Source organism: Piliocolobus tephrosceles, chromosome 3, assembly GCF_002776525.5.
Source record: "Piliocolobus tephrosceles isolate RC106 chromosome 3, ASM277652v3, whole genome shotgun sequence".
Lineage (NCBI taxonomy): Eukaryota > Metazoa > Chordata > Mammalia > Primates > Cercopithecidae > Piliocolobus > Piliocolobus tephrosceles.
Window position 1 is genome coordinate 184,525,950 of NC_045436.1, and position 14,416 is coordinate 184,540,365.

Sequence of the window (14,416 nt, forward strand, 5' to 3'; positions counted from 1 at the left end):
GAAACCCCATCTCTACTAAAAATACAAAAAATTAGCCGGTCGCGGTGGCGGGCGCCTGTAGTCCCAGCTACTCGGGAGACTGAGGCAGGAAAATGGCGTGAACCCAGGAGGCAGAGCTTGCAGTGAGCTGAGAACGCGCCACTGCACTCCAGCCCCGGCAACAGAGCAAGACTCCATCTCAAAAAAAAGAAAAAAAAAAAGAAAAGAAACAATCAACAAAGCGAAGAGACAACACACAAAATGGGAGAAAATATTTGGAAACTGCCCATAAGAAAAGAAATTAATAACAAGAATGCATAAGGCACACAAACAGCTCTATAGGTTAAAAATCTGATGATAAATAAGAAAAAATTTGAATAGACATTTCTCAAAAGAGAGCATATAACAAAAAGCCATACGACACAGTGCTCAACATCATTTATCATCAGAGAAGTGCAAACCAAAACGACAATGAGATATTATCTCACCCCAGTTACAATGGCTTTTATCCAAAAGTCAGGCAATTAACAAATACTGGTGAGGATGTGGAGAAAAGTGAAAGTGAACTCTAGTACTGTCTTGGTGGGAATGTAAATTAGTACAATGACTATGGAGAACAGTTTAGAGGTTCCTCAAAAAATGAAAAATAAAGCTACTATATTATCCAGCAATCCCATTCATAGGTATGTACAAAAAAGAAAAGAAATCAGGACATCAGAGAGATATTTGCACCTCCATTTTTACTGCAGCAGTGTTCACATTATCCAAAATTTAGAAGCAACCTGTAATGTCTATCATTACGTGAATGGACAAAGTAAATGTGGTGCACATACATAACCAAGTACTTTTCAATAATAAAAAAGAACAAGATCCCATCATCTTCAACAACATGGATGAACTAGAGGCCATTATGTTAAGAAAAATAAGCCAGGCACATGAAGGCAAATGTTGCATGTTCTCACACATTTGCTGAAGCTAAAAATTAAATTAATTCATAGAGATAGAGAACAGAAGGATTGTTACTGAGGCTGGAAAGTGTAGTGGGGATTGAGGGAAGTGGGGAAGATTAATGGGTAGAAAAATAATTAGAAAGAGTAAGATTTAGTAGTTGTTAGTACACAAAGTGACTATAGTCAAAAGCGACTTAATTGTACATTTTTAAATAACTAAAAGAATGTAGTTAGGTTGTGTGTAAAACAAAGAATAAACACTTGAGGTAACGAATACCCATTTACTCTGATTTGATTTTTATGCATTTCATGCCTACATCAAAATATCTCTTGTAACCCATAGATACATAAAGCTACTGTGTACTCATAAAAATTTAAAATCCTAAACCATATACAAAAACTATCCTGAATAAATTAAATATTTAAACATAAGAAGCATAACTCTACAATTTTTAGAAGAAAATACAGGAAGAAAGATTATGACATTGGTTTTGGCAATGTTTTCTTGCATATAACATCAACTACATGAGTAACACATTTAAAAACACAGAAAAACGGAATTATATTAAATTTATCTCTGCACATTAAAATAAACATTTAGTCAGAGTCACAACTAAGAAAAAAAAAGTAAAAAGTATACATTTGACAGAAGTTAACACCCAGAATAGACTCCAAAAAATCAACAAAGAGTAAGTAACATGATTAACAAATGAACAGATGAAAATGTTTCTCCAAAGAATAAATACACATAGCAAACAATTATTGAAAAATTTTTAATCTTTCGAAAAATGTAAAGCAGGCTGGGCGCGGTGGCTCAAGCCTGTAATCCCAGCACTTTGGGAGGCCGAGACAGGCGGATCACGAGGTCAGGAGATTGAGACCATCCTGGCTAACACGGTGAAACCCCGTCTCTACTAAAAAAATACAAAAAACTAGCCGGGCGAGGTGGCGGGCGCCTGTAGTCCCAGCTACTCGGGAGGCTGAGGCAGGAGAATGGCGTAAACCCGGGAGGCGGAGCTTGCAGTGAGCTGAGATCTGGCCACTGCACTCCAGCCCAGGCGACAGAGCCAGACTCCGTCTTAAAAAAAAAAAAAAAGAAAAGAAAAATGTAAAGCAAAACCACAATGAGGTATTCTCATGTATTAATGAGAATGGCCAACATCAAGTGAACAAAAGATAACAAATGTCAAGAATGTAGATGAATTGAAACCCTTGTGCAGTTGGTAGGAAGAAAGTGATACAGCCCCCTAAAAAATGTATGGGGATTCCTCAAAAAAAAAAAAAAAAAAAAAAACGAAGTTATTCTATGACCCACTAATTCTACTTCTGAGCATCTTACTCAAAATATGCAAAGTGTATCTGACAGAAATATTTGCACATCCATGTTTACTGCAGCAATATTCACTGTTTTAGTTTATTCTTGCATTGCTATAAATACCTGAGACTAAGTAATTTTTTTTTTTTTAAAGAAAAAGGTTTAACTGGCTCACGGTTCTGCAGGCTGTACAGGAAGCATAGCAGCTTCTGTTTCTGGCGAGACCTCAAAAAGCTTTCAATTATGGCAGAAAGCAAATAAGGAGTGAGTCACCTCACATGGTGGGAGCAGGAGCAAGAGACAGTGAAAGGAGAGGTGCCACATGCTTTTAAAAAGTGAGATCGCAGGAGAACAAACTCACTATGGCAAAGACAGTACCAAAGGGGCTGGTGCTAAACCATTCATGAGAAGTCAACCTTATCATCCCATCACCTCCCACCAGGCCCCACCTCCAACATTAGGGATTGCAATTTGACATGAGATTTGAATGAGGACACAGATCCAAACCATATCATTTACAAAAGTCAAAAGGAAAAAAAAATTGAAATGTCCCTTAACAGATGAATGACTTAAAAAGATGTGGCTTATACATACAATGAAATATTCTTTAGCTTCAAATGAAAATATATTGTCAGAGGCTACAATAACGATAAATCTTAAAGCCATTATTTTAAGTGAAGACATTAACAAAGTGACAGTGTATGATTCCACTTAGGTAAGATATGTTAAGTAGTAAACTCGCAGAAAACCTAAGTAGAAAGGTACTTGCCTTTGGTTAGGATTGTGAAACCTCAGTGGAGCCAAAAATCAAGTAGGGATATTTGGAAAAAGCAGGCCCTCACCCAGGTGGCCAACTCAAGAGCCCATAGACATGGCTGCAGACAAAACATGGTACACTAAGCTTGGTCTTATTAAGGATGCTGAAGCAGTTCTGCAACCTGTCTCAAACTCCTCTCAGCTAGAGTACACAAGTGGTCCTTCCTATCAAGAGACTGCCAGGAGACACACCCAGCCATGGCCCTGGAGGCAGGCCTACAGATCTTGGCCTTAGCTATGGTCCCTGGAGCAGCCCTGTGACTCAGTTCTAGCCCTCACAGTCACAGTCCATGGCCAGTTGTACACACTCACAGACTCAGAGAGACCTGTGAAAACTGTTCCCCAGTAGTCAGTAGAAGCCAAACCCATTCATACACCTGGTACTTGGCCTATCATATGCAGACAAAGTTCAAAACCCTACCTTACTGCCTGCCACACAGATAATGTCCTCAAGGAAATTTAATCTTTCCAGGGCCCAGAAAGAATCCATGACTGTCCAAATCTCTGGTAACACAATCATCAAAAGCAGAGGTAATCTCATCAGCATGAGAACAGAACAAAAGGAGTTATTTACCTGCCAAATTGTAATCATTGTTAGATCCTTCAAATGTACAGACACAGGGCTGCTTCAGAGACCACAGCTGAGGCCAAGATCTGCAGGCCTGCTCCAGGGCCACAACTTCTATCTTAACGTATTACTAAAAACTTGTATGAGAACAATTAGGCAAGGAAAAGGATTGAACAAAGCTCTCCAGCTTTGGAAAAGAAATAAAAACATTACTGTTTGTAAATTATATAATCATGCATATATATGTGTGTGTATATATATATAACTCTAGGGTAAATCAACAAAAACTCAATAAATACATTCATTAAAGCATCAGGATACATAATCTTGTGAAAGGAAAATAAATCTTGGAACTCTTAGGGCCCCCAAAATCACTAAGCTAAACCGTCAAGCTGGGAACTGCCTAGGGCAAACCCGCCTCCCATTCTATTCAAAGTCATCCCTCTGCTCACTGAGATAAATGGACATCTGATTGCCTCCTTTGGAAAGGCAAATCAGAAACTCAAAAGAATACAGCAGTCTCTCTCTCATGTACTGTGACCTAGAAACCCCATCTCTTGCTTGAGTTGTCCTGCCTTTCAGGATGGAACCAATGTACATCTTATATATATTATGTCTCATGTCTCCTTAAAATGTATAAAACCAAGCTGTGCCCAAACCACCTTGGGTACACGTCATCAAGACTTCCTAAGGCTGTGTCAGTGGCATGTGTCCTCAACCTTAACAAAATAAAACATTTTCTTTTTCTTTTTTTTTTTTTGAGACAGAGTCTTGCTCTGTCGCCACGCTGGAGTGCAGTGGTGCAATCTCAGTTCACTGTAATTTCCACCTCCTGGGATCAAGCAATTCTCCTGCCTCAGCCTCCCAAGTAGCTGGGACTATAGGCGTGTGCCACCATGCCTCGCTAATTTTTGTGTTTTTAGTAGAGATGGCGTTTCACCATGTTGGCCAGGATGGTCTCGATCTCTTGACCTCATGATCCACCCGCCTTGGCCTCCCAAAGTCCTGGGATTACGGTCGTGGAGCCACCATGCCTGGCCGGCAAAATAAACTTTTCACATTAACTGAGACCCGTCTCAGATTTTTGGAGTTAATACTCTGTTGCCCAGGTTCATTTTAAACTCCTATGCTCAAGTGATCCACCAGCCTTGGCCTCCGAAAGTACTGGGATTACAGAAATGAGTCCCTGGACCTGGCCCAACATAAAAATATTTGTTGCATTTCCAAATAGTAACAAACCTTCCAAAAACAAGAAAGAAACAATTTTCATCTGCAATAGTATAAATATAAAAAATGTAATCAAAGTAAATTTAACCAATGAAATATGTATACACTAAATACAATATTAATGACAGAAATTGCAGTGGACACAAATTAATGGAAACATATTTCATTAGAATAACTAATACTGTCAAAGTACCATATTATCATAAGTGATCTACATATTCAATGTGAAAATTTTAGTGTCATTTTTCACAGTAATAGAAAACACAATTGTAAAACTTAAGTGTAACCTTAAACAACTTTAACATTGATTGGCTGGGCACGGTGGCTCAAACCTGTAATCCCAGCACTTTGGGAGGCCGAGGTGGGCGGATCACGAGGTCAGATAGAGACCATCCTGGCTAACATGGTGAAACCCTGTCTCTACTAAAAATATAAAAACAAAATTAGCCGGGCATGGTGGCGAGTGCCTGTAGTCCCAGCTACTCAGGAGACTGAGGCAGGAGAATGCGGTGAACCCGAGATGCGGAGCTTGCAGTGAGTGGATATCATGCCACTGCACTCCAGCCTGGGTGACAGAGAGGCTCCGTCTCAAAAACAAAACAAACAAACAAAAAAAACTTTAACATTGATTGATGGTGATTGTTAGTGCCTGAGGGTGGAAAATAAGGAACTGTTCAAAGAAGACAAACTTTTAGTTATAAGTTGAGTAACTCTGAAAAATCTAAAGTACATCAGCATTAGATCAGCAAAATAGCATTGTTTATAGTTAGTAACACTGTAATGTATGCTTACAATTTGCTACAACAGTAGACTTTAAGTGTTCTTACTACAAAAAATTGGTTATCTACCTGAGGTAATAGATGTGTTCATCAACTTGACTATATTTTATTTTACAACGTATATACATATCAAATCATTACACTGTACACATTAAATAGTTATACAATTTTTATTTATCAGAAAAATCCAGGTCGCACAGAGATGTACAGTAAGCCCTCACTTTATGTTCAAAATAGGTTCTTGAAAACTGCATCTTTAAATGAACAATGTTGCTCTATGTCATGCAAACATACCTCTTGTATTAATTAAACTCTGGTAAAATTAGTTTTCTTAATATGTTGCTTTGCTTACTGTTTCCAAGAACCTATCAGCAAAGTTAAGTAAGAATTTATTATACACATATAAAACTTACATAGGTGTGTGTTTGTGTGAAACACACATTTTTATATATAGACAGATCTCAATAACAGAATTTCAGTAGGCTTCCTACTAAATAAGACAAAATTAAAAGATAATAGTTATTAAGAAATAAGGTAACAACTGAGAGTTTAATATACACTTAGCAATGTTCTAAGCTGGTTAATGACACAGCGCACTTAAGAAATTCAGTGCTGGCCAACCCTTTGAATGCGAGGACATTTTTACTTATCTGTGGTGGTGGATATCACAAAAATTATTCGCAAACCTTTTTTTTTTTTTTTTTTTTTTTAAAGCTCATCAGCTATTATTGGTGTTAGCAAAATTTTTATTATTTTTGGTTTTTTTTAGATTGACTCTTGGTCTGTTGCCCAGGCTGGAGTGCCTGTGGCATGATCTCGGCTCACTGCAACTTCCACCTCCCAGGTTCAAACAATTCTCCTACCTTAGCCTCCCAAGCAGCTGGGATTACAGGCGTGCACCACCATGCCCAGCTAATTTTTGTATTTTTAGTAGAGATGGGGTTTCACCATGCTTGCCAGGCTGGTCTCTAACTCCTGACCTCATGATCTGCCCGCCTCGGTCTCCCAAAGTGCTGGGATTACAGGTGTGAGCCACCATGCCTGGCCATGTTACTGTATTTTATGTGTGGCCAAGACAATTTTTCTTCCAATGTGGTGGTCCAAGGAAGCCAAAGGTTGGAAACCCATGCTTTAAATAATTTGAAAACTTGGAAAAGTAGAGTTTAAATTACAAATCTCAGTTTATATTAAAACAATAACATTTTGAAGTAAAATAAAATTACATTTTTTCATATTTAGGAAAATGCTTATTGTTCTCATAAAATTGCTGAGTAAGAATTTTTTTGTAGAATTACATTTGCAACCTCTATAGGATTAAAAATCACCAAGCAGAAAAGATGCGCCATCTGTCCCTGGTGTTCCTGGGATTTCTGAACCAAATCCCAATATGTCCACTGCTCACCTTACACATTTTAGACATGATGAAAAAACAGTATTTGGGGGAAAAAAAAAAAAAAAAAAAAACTTTAACATAGAGCTCCTCAATAATACAAATATTCCCAGGTCCCCAAAAGCAATGAACAGCAGTCAGATCATGCAGCCCTTGGTAAGTGATAAAGTGGACACTGGCTCTCTCTGTAAACTTGAAGGGAGATACAAAAGGAAAAACAGAATTCTTGGATTTAAGAGCATGGGACAGAAGATGACCCTATGAGAAAAAATGCAGCCTTTTTGGAAATTATTTTATTTGTCACAGAGCTTCCCAACTACATTTATTTACTTATTTATTTTTTGCGATGGAGTCTAGCTGGATATTGCCCAGGCTGGAGTGCAGAGGCGTGATCTCAGCTGACCATAACCTCTGCCTCCTGGGTTTCTGAGCAATTCTCTCTGCCCCAGCATCCTGAGTAGCTGGGATTACAGGCACAAGCCACCACACCCAGCTAATTTTTGTATTTTTAGTAGAGACGGGGTTTCACTGTATTGGCTAGGCTGGTCTTGAACTCCTGATCTCAGGTGATCCACCTGCCTTGGCCTCCCAAAGTGCTGGGATTACAGACGTGAGCCACAGTACTCAGCCTCCCAAACTACATCTTAAGGCCTGGCTTCCTTCTTGACTTTTGGCCTCCTTGCCTGTGTCCTCTCCTCCATTCACTCTCACCAACCTGAGGGTCTAGCTGCTGTCTCATGTATCTTGAAATTGTAGGGCTCTTCTCTTCGCTCCAGACAGGTGACCAGGTCTGGGTTAGAGATAGCAACCCCTGTTTTATTTTAAAAAAATTAACATGACTATTGCTGGGGATACTCCAATTACCAACCTAGTACTATGCTAATAGAGAAATTAGGGAATATTCTAGAAAATTAATCCAAATATTGTTTTCTGACAGAATCTTTAGAATATTTAAGTATTTTAAATCTGTGGGCTTTAAGTTCCACTACCGAGTACTACTGAATCAAAAATAAGTAGTGCAAATTGCATGTTAAGATGTGAAAGACGGCTGGGCGCGGTGGCTCAAGCCTGTAATCCCAGCACTTTGGGAGGCCGAGGCGGGTGGATCACGAGGTCATATCGAGACCATCCTGGCTAACAGGGTGAAACCCCGTCTCTATTAAAAATGCAAGAAAATTAGCCGGGCGTGGTGGCGGGCGCCTGTAGTCCCAGCTACTAGGGAGGCTGAGGCAGGAGAATGGCGTGAACCTGGGGGGGCGGAGCTTGCAGTGAGCCGAGATGGTGCCACTGCACTCCATCCTGGGGCACAGAGCAAGACTCCGTCTCAAAAAAAAAAAAAAAAAAAAAAGATGTGAAAGACAATTATTTTATATCATCAACTTACAGAATTACCACTAGCCTAGAGTGAAGGAAACAAATTAGCTCAAAAGAAGGTTTGCGTAAAGATGAAACATCCTAAAGATTTTATTTTTTATACCACCAAATGCCCAACTTTTTCATGAAGGAACTGAAATTAATTCATGCAAAGCAAAAGCTCCTAAGAGACATTCTACAAAGAAAGAAAATGAAATTCTGAAAAAGTATTAGGAATTACACATTAAACTTATCCTCACCCAGGGAGACCAGGTTTCTGTAGTTCTCCAACATCACATCTCTATATAAATTCTGCTGAGAAGGGTCCAGACATTTCCACTCTTCTAGAGAGAATTCTATGGCCACATCCCTGAATGTTAAGAGTTCCTGAAAATACATATTTATCAAGTGACAGAATCCTTTTTTTTTTTTTTTTTTTTTTAATATGGAGTCCTGCTCTCTTGCCCAGGCTGGAGTGCAGTGGCGCGGTCTCGGCTCACTGCAACCTTCGCCTCCCAGGCTCAAGTGATTCTCCTGCCTCAGCCTCCTGACTAGCTAGGATTGCAGGCACCCGCTACCATGTCCGGCTAATTTTTGTATTTTTGTTAGAGACAGGGTTTCACCATGTTGGCCAGGCTGGTCTTCAACTTCTGACCTCAGGTGATTCACCTGCCTCAGCCTCCCAAACTGCTGGGATTACAGGCATGAGCCACTGCAACCAGCTGTGAGGCCTTAATTTGACTACAGGTGAAATGAGTTAAGAGAACTAGTTCTGACTGACTGGGATTATCTGACAAAATAACTTTCAACACAGTAATGTTCTCTAAATTATTCTATAACTCTGAGGAAAAAGGAGGGCATGCCAGCAATTTCTGTTGCTGCAGTGGAAATATGGGCTACACTGACATGCCCCTACCAAAACCAAGCAGAGCAGGCCCTGTTGACTTCCTAAAACAAAGGGTGAACTCACTTCTCATTAAAGTATCTGGAAGCCCTCATGCTTGACCCTGGCCTTCTGGTAGAATCATGTGAGGAATTCAATTTAAAAGCCAGGAATTTTTTTTTTTTTTTTTTTTTGAGACGGAGTCTTGCTCTGTCGCCCAGACTGGAATGCAGTGGCGTAATCTTGGCTAACTGCAAGCTCTGCCTCCCAGGTTCACACCATTCTCCTACCTCAGCCTCCTGAATAGCTGGGACCACAGATGCCACCACCATGCCCGGCTAATTTTTTTTGTACTTTTAGTAGAGATGGGGTTTCACGGTGTTAGCCAGGGTAGTCTTGATCTCCTGACCTCGTGATCCGCCCGCCTCGGCCTTCCAAAGTGCTGGGATTACAGGCATGAGCCACAGCGCCTGGCCAAAAACAGGAATTTTTCCACCCGTAAAACAGACAGGATCTGTGGGGAGGGCACAGGTTATGGTTTCTCTTCAGACTGTCCACGTGATTCTACAGCAAGACTGGGCTGAGAGTCACTCAGCCAAGCTTTGCCTCTAAGGTTCAATGTGCATATAAATTATTTGGTATTCAAAACCTCACTGTAAGTAACAAAATTCTGCAGGTTTGAAAAGGGTCCATGAATTAGCTTCTTATTGCAAGTCTCCTGTTATTCCAAGTCTTCTTGTTGCTGACGCTCCTGCTCCTAGACCCATTATACCACTCAGCTAGAAAAAGCAATCACAGCACATGAGTCCCTCACTGCAACACCCTTATCATAACACAAATACTTTACATCCGAAGACAAGACCACCAATCATCATCTTGAAATATGGCATTCTCTGCAGGCCCTTTAATGTTTACAGAGGCGGAAGATGGTGGCAAGTCTGAGTAAGTCTGCATTTGAAAAATGTGTATATGCATTAATGCAATCTTTATGGAGCATGTAGTATGTGCTCAGAAGTATGTCACAGAGCAGTGTGCTGGGAAGTTCATACTACGTGTGTTAATACTATAACATCCTGAAAAGTAGTCCTATACTTCCCAGGATTTAAATGCAGGGCCCCAGCATTTCTATTTGTTCTTCTGTTTTCTTATTGTTTTGTTGTTGTTGTTGTTGTTTTGTTTTTTAAATGTGTAGAATAATAGCTCAATATAGATAGATGGGACACATACAGAAAGAAAGTGTTAAGTGCAATTCAGAGGAATTTTTTATTTTTGTGTTTGTAGTTACTTTGAGACTTGTGAAAAAACCACTGAAACTGTAGAGATGGGGAACAGGTTGCTGGATAGGATGTCTCTAGAAACACTAATTTTAATTTTATAAAAAACAATTTAAGGCACAAAAGTATATGGCTTTTCCCCATTTATCTGCTTTTGGGTTTCAGGAAATTGTGAGCACCAGCTCCGGAGAGGCAGCAGGAGTAACCACCCCAAACTCTGATCTCCTCTAAGTAGTTCTGTGAGAGATTTCAGTGTGGGGTCAGACCTGGTCAAGGTTCAGCAGAGGGTGGATCTGGACAGAGTTGGGACAGAAGGTGGGCCCCAGGCATCTGCTCTCTATGCCCGTATTTTCAGTTTTGTCTTTTCTAAGCCTGCCGAAGAGAAATTTGATTCCCAGAGTTTCTATATCTTAATCTATTTTAGTTAATTCCCTATTTTATAACACACAATAACAAGGAATTCAACCAAAACCCTTATGTTTTTCTAGACCAATTATGTTAGAAGCTATTTATTTATTCTCAGCAAGGTAAAAACAATACAAATAATAACAACAACAATTTCTCTTCTGTCAATGAACAGCTGATCAGGTAGTGGCACCAAAACTCACAAAACAATAAAAGGGAAGTAATCCAAATGAAGTTTAAGTCTCCTGTACAGTGTCCATCTTTGTACTGAACACATGATGCTGAATTCAATCATTTATTCATGTGCTCCAGACTGCAAGTTCCTTGATGGTAGGGACCATGACTGCTTTATGTCTTTTTCTAATGACCATATGAAATAGAAGCAATTAGCTTATTGATCAGTTTGAGTCCCCAGATCTCCTCATTTTTCACCAAAGAACCAGAAAACTGGACCAATTCTTATCTGGGTAAAAACCAAGGAGATTCTTTCTGTGAGGGGAGGCACAAACCCTGGATGAGTCACTTAATCTTCCTCTGAAATGAGAGCAGAATTAGACCTTCTTGTCAGACTGACCCCAGTCTGCACAGGACATCCTCAAATGTCTCATTACTCAAAGATGCTGGTGAGAGTGTCCCCAGTGACCTTTGGTTGATGCCCCCATAGTGATCCATGGAGGAGACACTCAGGCTGACTTTGTGGGGTGCAAATAGAAAATAGAGCTGTCCTGGTGGACCTGCATATCTTGGCTCCAGATGTGATATTCCCTGCCCCTGATCTGCTAACTCTGAGGTAAGGAGAAGGACAAAAGTACTCTACTCCCATAACACAGTATACAGGAGGAAGGCATACTTGTGATTATGGTTGTCATTAAGGCTCTGGATATTTTGTGGCCTTACCTCCCACTGCTAAGATGCTCGTTACACTTACAGATTCTGCCACAGGATTTTGTTCCCATCAGAAGCCTCTGACACAGCTGTAGCAGGTCACTGAACAAGATCTGGAAAACTCAAAGGGCTCCACTCTAAAAATGGGGCTTAAGATGTCTATGTTGGCCTCTCATGATGCAGAAAATGTCTTCTGTGAGTTTTTCATACGTTTTCAACCCAAAGTCTGGTCCAGTGTTGGGAATCCTAGGCAGAAGCCAACTTTCATATGCAGATTCTAGGTGGGATCAATGTGCCTCTGCATTCTTAGGGATTAGAGCAAGCACAGTAAAACCAGAGGAGAGATCCCCTCAGTGAGGCTCCTTCAATACATTCTAAAGAATATTTTGACCTAAAAGGAAATACTAGGGTAAACATAAGTAGAGAGTTTTGGGGCCAAAGCTTGAATATTGCAATCCTGGAGTATAAAGCTACCCTGAATATACACTCCAGTTACAAGTATATTTGTAAAGGAAAAAGGAAGGCAGAGAGGGAACTGATAGAAAGTTGTCAGGAATTCTTATTGGTTTGCAATAGTAACATTGGTTAGTGATTGGTTATATACATTTTTAAGCTATTGGGTGTGGGTTATAGTGTCCAGTGTGGCATTATTAGGTTAATTTATAGCCACTTGTGCCAATAGCAAGCAATTTCAAAAGACAAACAGTTCAAAGATGGGAACAGTATATCACTGTGGTCTCATTTTAACAAAACTCTGGGTCTGATCATTAAAAGAACATGTATTTCTCAAATGAAAGTTCTTCTTCTCTCAAATCCCAGAAAATAAATTCAAAATTTGGAACTGCACATTTAGGTCTTGGAGGGCTGTTGAGCTATGCACATTTGTGGGCACTGGGGCAAGGAGAGGAGGGAGAGAATTGAAGTTCTCAAGTTTAATCAATGCATATGTATGATCCTGGTTGGGTTTATGGGCCCCATGATCTCTGAATCTGTGTCAGATCTGAAGATGACAGGAGCACTGAAGGAGGTGAAATAACTGATTGCTGTTCTGAAGTTATTTTTGTAGAAATCTAGTCTAACTGCTCCAGAAGGGGCTGTAGATCCCAAATAGAGAGACTATTTTGTTTGCAGATTTGGGGAGCACCTTGCTGCAGTTTGTCGTACAATTGTGGGTTGTGGCTGGACTCCTGAGAATGAAGGTTTTTCTCTCAAGTGAAGCCTGATAGGCACTTTGTATATAACATCTGGTACTTCTAAACAGTGTATGGAAAATATGACTAAAAGAAAAATTTTCAGCCAGGCGCAGTGGCTCATGCCTGTAATCCCAACACTTCAGGAGGCCGAGGTGGGTGGATCATGAATTCAGAAGATGGAGATCATCCTGGCCAACATGGTGAAACCTCATCTCTACTAAAAATATAAAAAAATTAGCTGAGTGTGGTGGCGTGCCTGTAGTCTCAGCTACTCGGGAGGCTGAGGCAGGAGAATCACTTGAACCTGGGAGGTGGAGACCGCAGTGAGCTGAGATCGCACTACTGCACTCTAGCCTGGCAACAGAGCGAGACTCCGTCTTAAAAAAAAGAGAGAGAAAAGAAAAAGTATCTCCAATCCCCAAAAAAATTTCCACCATAATAGAACGGCAAGAAAATGTTTTGTTATATAATTAAACCAAAATGTGATGTGCATCAAAGGCAATCTACTAAGAGACTGCAAACACAGAAAAAAAGTCACCATTATTAGTTTTCAAGTGGAAGACTTGAAAGCACCATTTACAGTTTATTATTTCACCTAGTAATTTGGGAGGTAATCTGGGTTTTCTAATTGGTAACATTCAAAGGAAAAATAAACTTCCCACATCTTCACGACAGGATGTAGATTCGCAATGTGGAGCCAGTTACCTGCTGAAGGCAGCCTCCCACCCTCCTACAGAAACTGTGGTATATATTCTTGCTATTCACATTTCAAAGCAATAGTTTCCAGGTCCTAGATAAAGACAAGTCTGAGTCAAAAAAAGACAAATGACTTATTTAACTGATAAAAATGATTTACATATATTTCAAAAACCAGTGAAAATAATTATAAAAATTTTCCACCTAAATGCTTTAAGAAAAGGGAGAACAAAAATTCTTCCCTCATTCGAAAGAAATCATTAATCCTCTTCTTTCTAATTTCTATTTGTTCCTACAACAGCCAGGTCTAAACGCATGGTCTTGAATTCCCTAACGTCTGAATTCTTGTAGGCACGTAAGGGATGAACTTGGGCACACTGTGTGCACAGAAGAGGATTTGTGGGGAAGGAAAAAGCAGAAGACAGAAAGGAGCTATCAAGAGCCATGGGGTGGGGACAGGACACAACTGATGAAAGGACTGGTTTGTGCTACAGGTACAGGCTGAGGCAGGGCTACGCTCCGATTCCTGAGTCCATAAAGGCAGAGGAGATTAGGATCAGATGGTCCAGAAGCCTGGACTGGAGAAGGAAACAGATTCCTGCTACAGATCTGACCCAGGAGTCTTCTGGGCACTGCGTGTGTTTTTGACAGAAAACTGTAGGAGCAAAGCTGCCATGGCCACAATTCCTGAGGGTAGAACCCT

The 14,416-nt window shown here is 40.2% G+C and overlaps 1 protein-coding gene across 1 annotated transcript; it reads right to left on the reverse strand.

Annotated features, from left to right (window-relative positions):
- Positions 1-5,225: 5,225 nt before the first annotated feature.
- On the reverse strand, positions 5,226-8,776 carry LOC111538966 (zinc finger protein 141-like). Its single transcript, XM_023206665.1, has 3 exons — positions 8,638-8,776; positions 7,740-7,835; positions 5,226-5,278 (listed from the first exon to the last, which is right to left on the reverse strand). The coding sequence occupies exons 1-3, from the start codon at positions 8,774-8,776 to the stop codon at positions 5,226-5,228; spliced, it is 288 nt and encodes a 95-aa protein (XP_023062433.1).
- Positions 8,777-14,416: the final 5,640 nt, after the last annotated feature.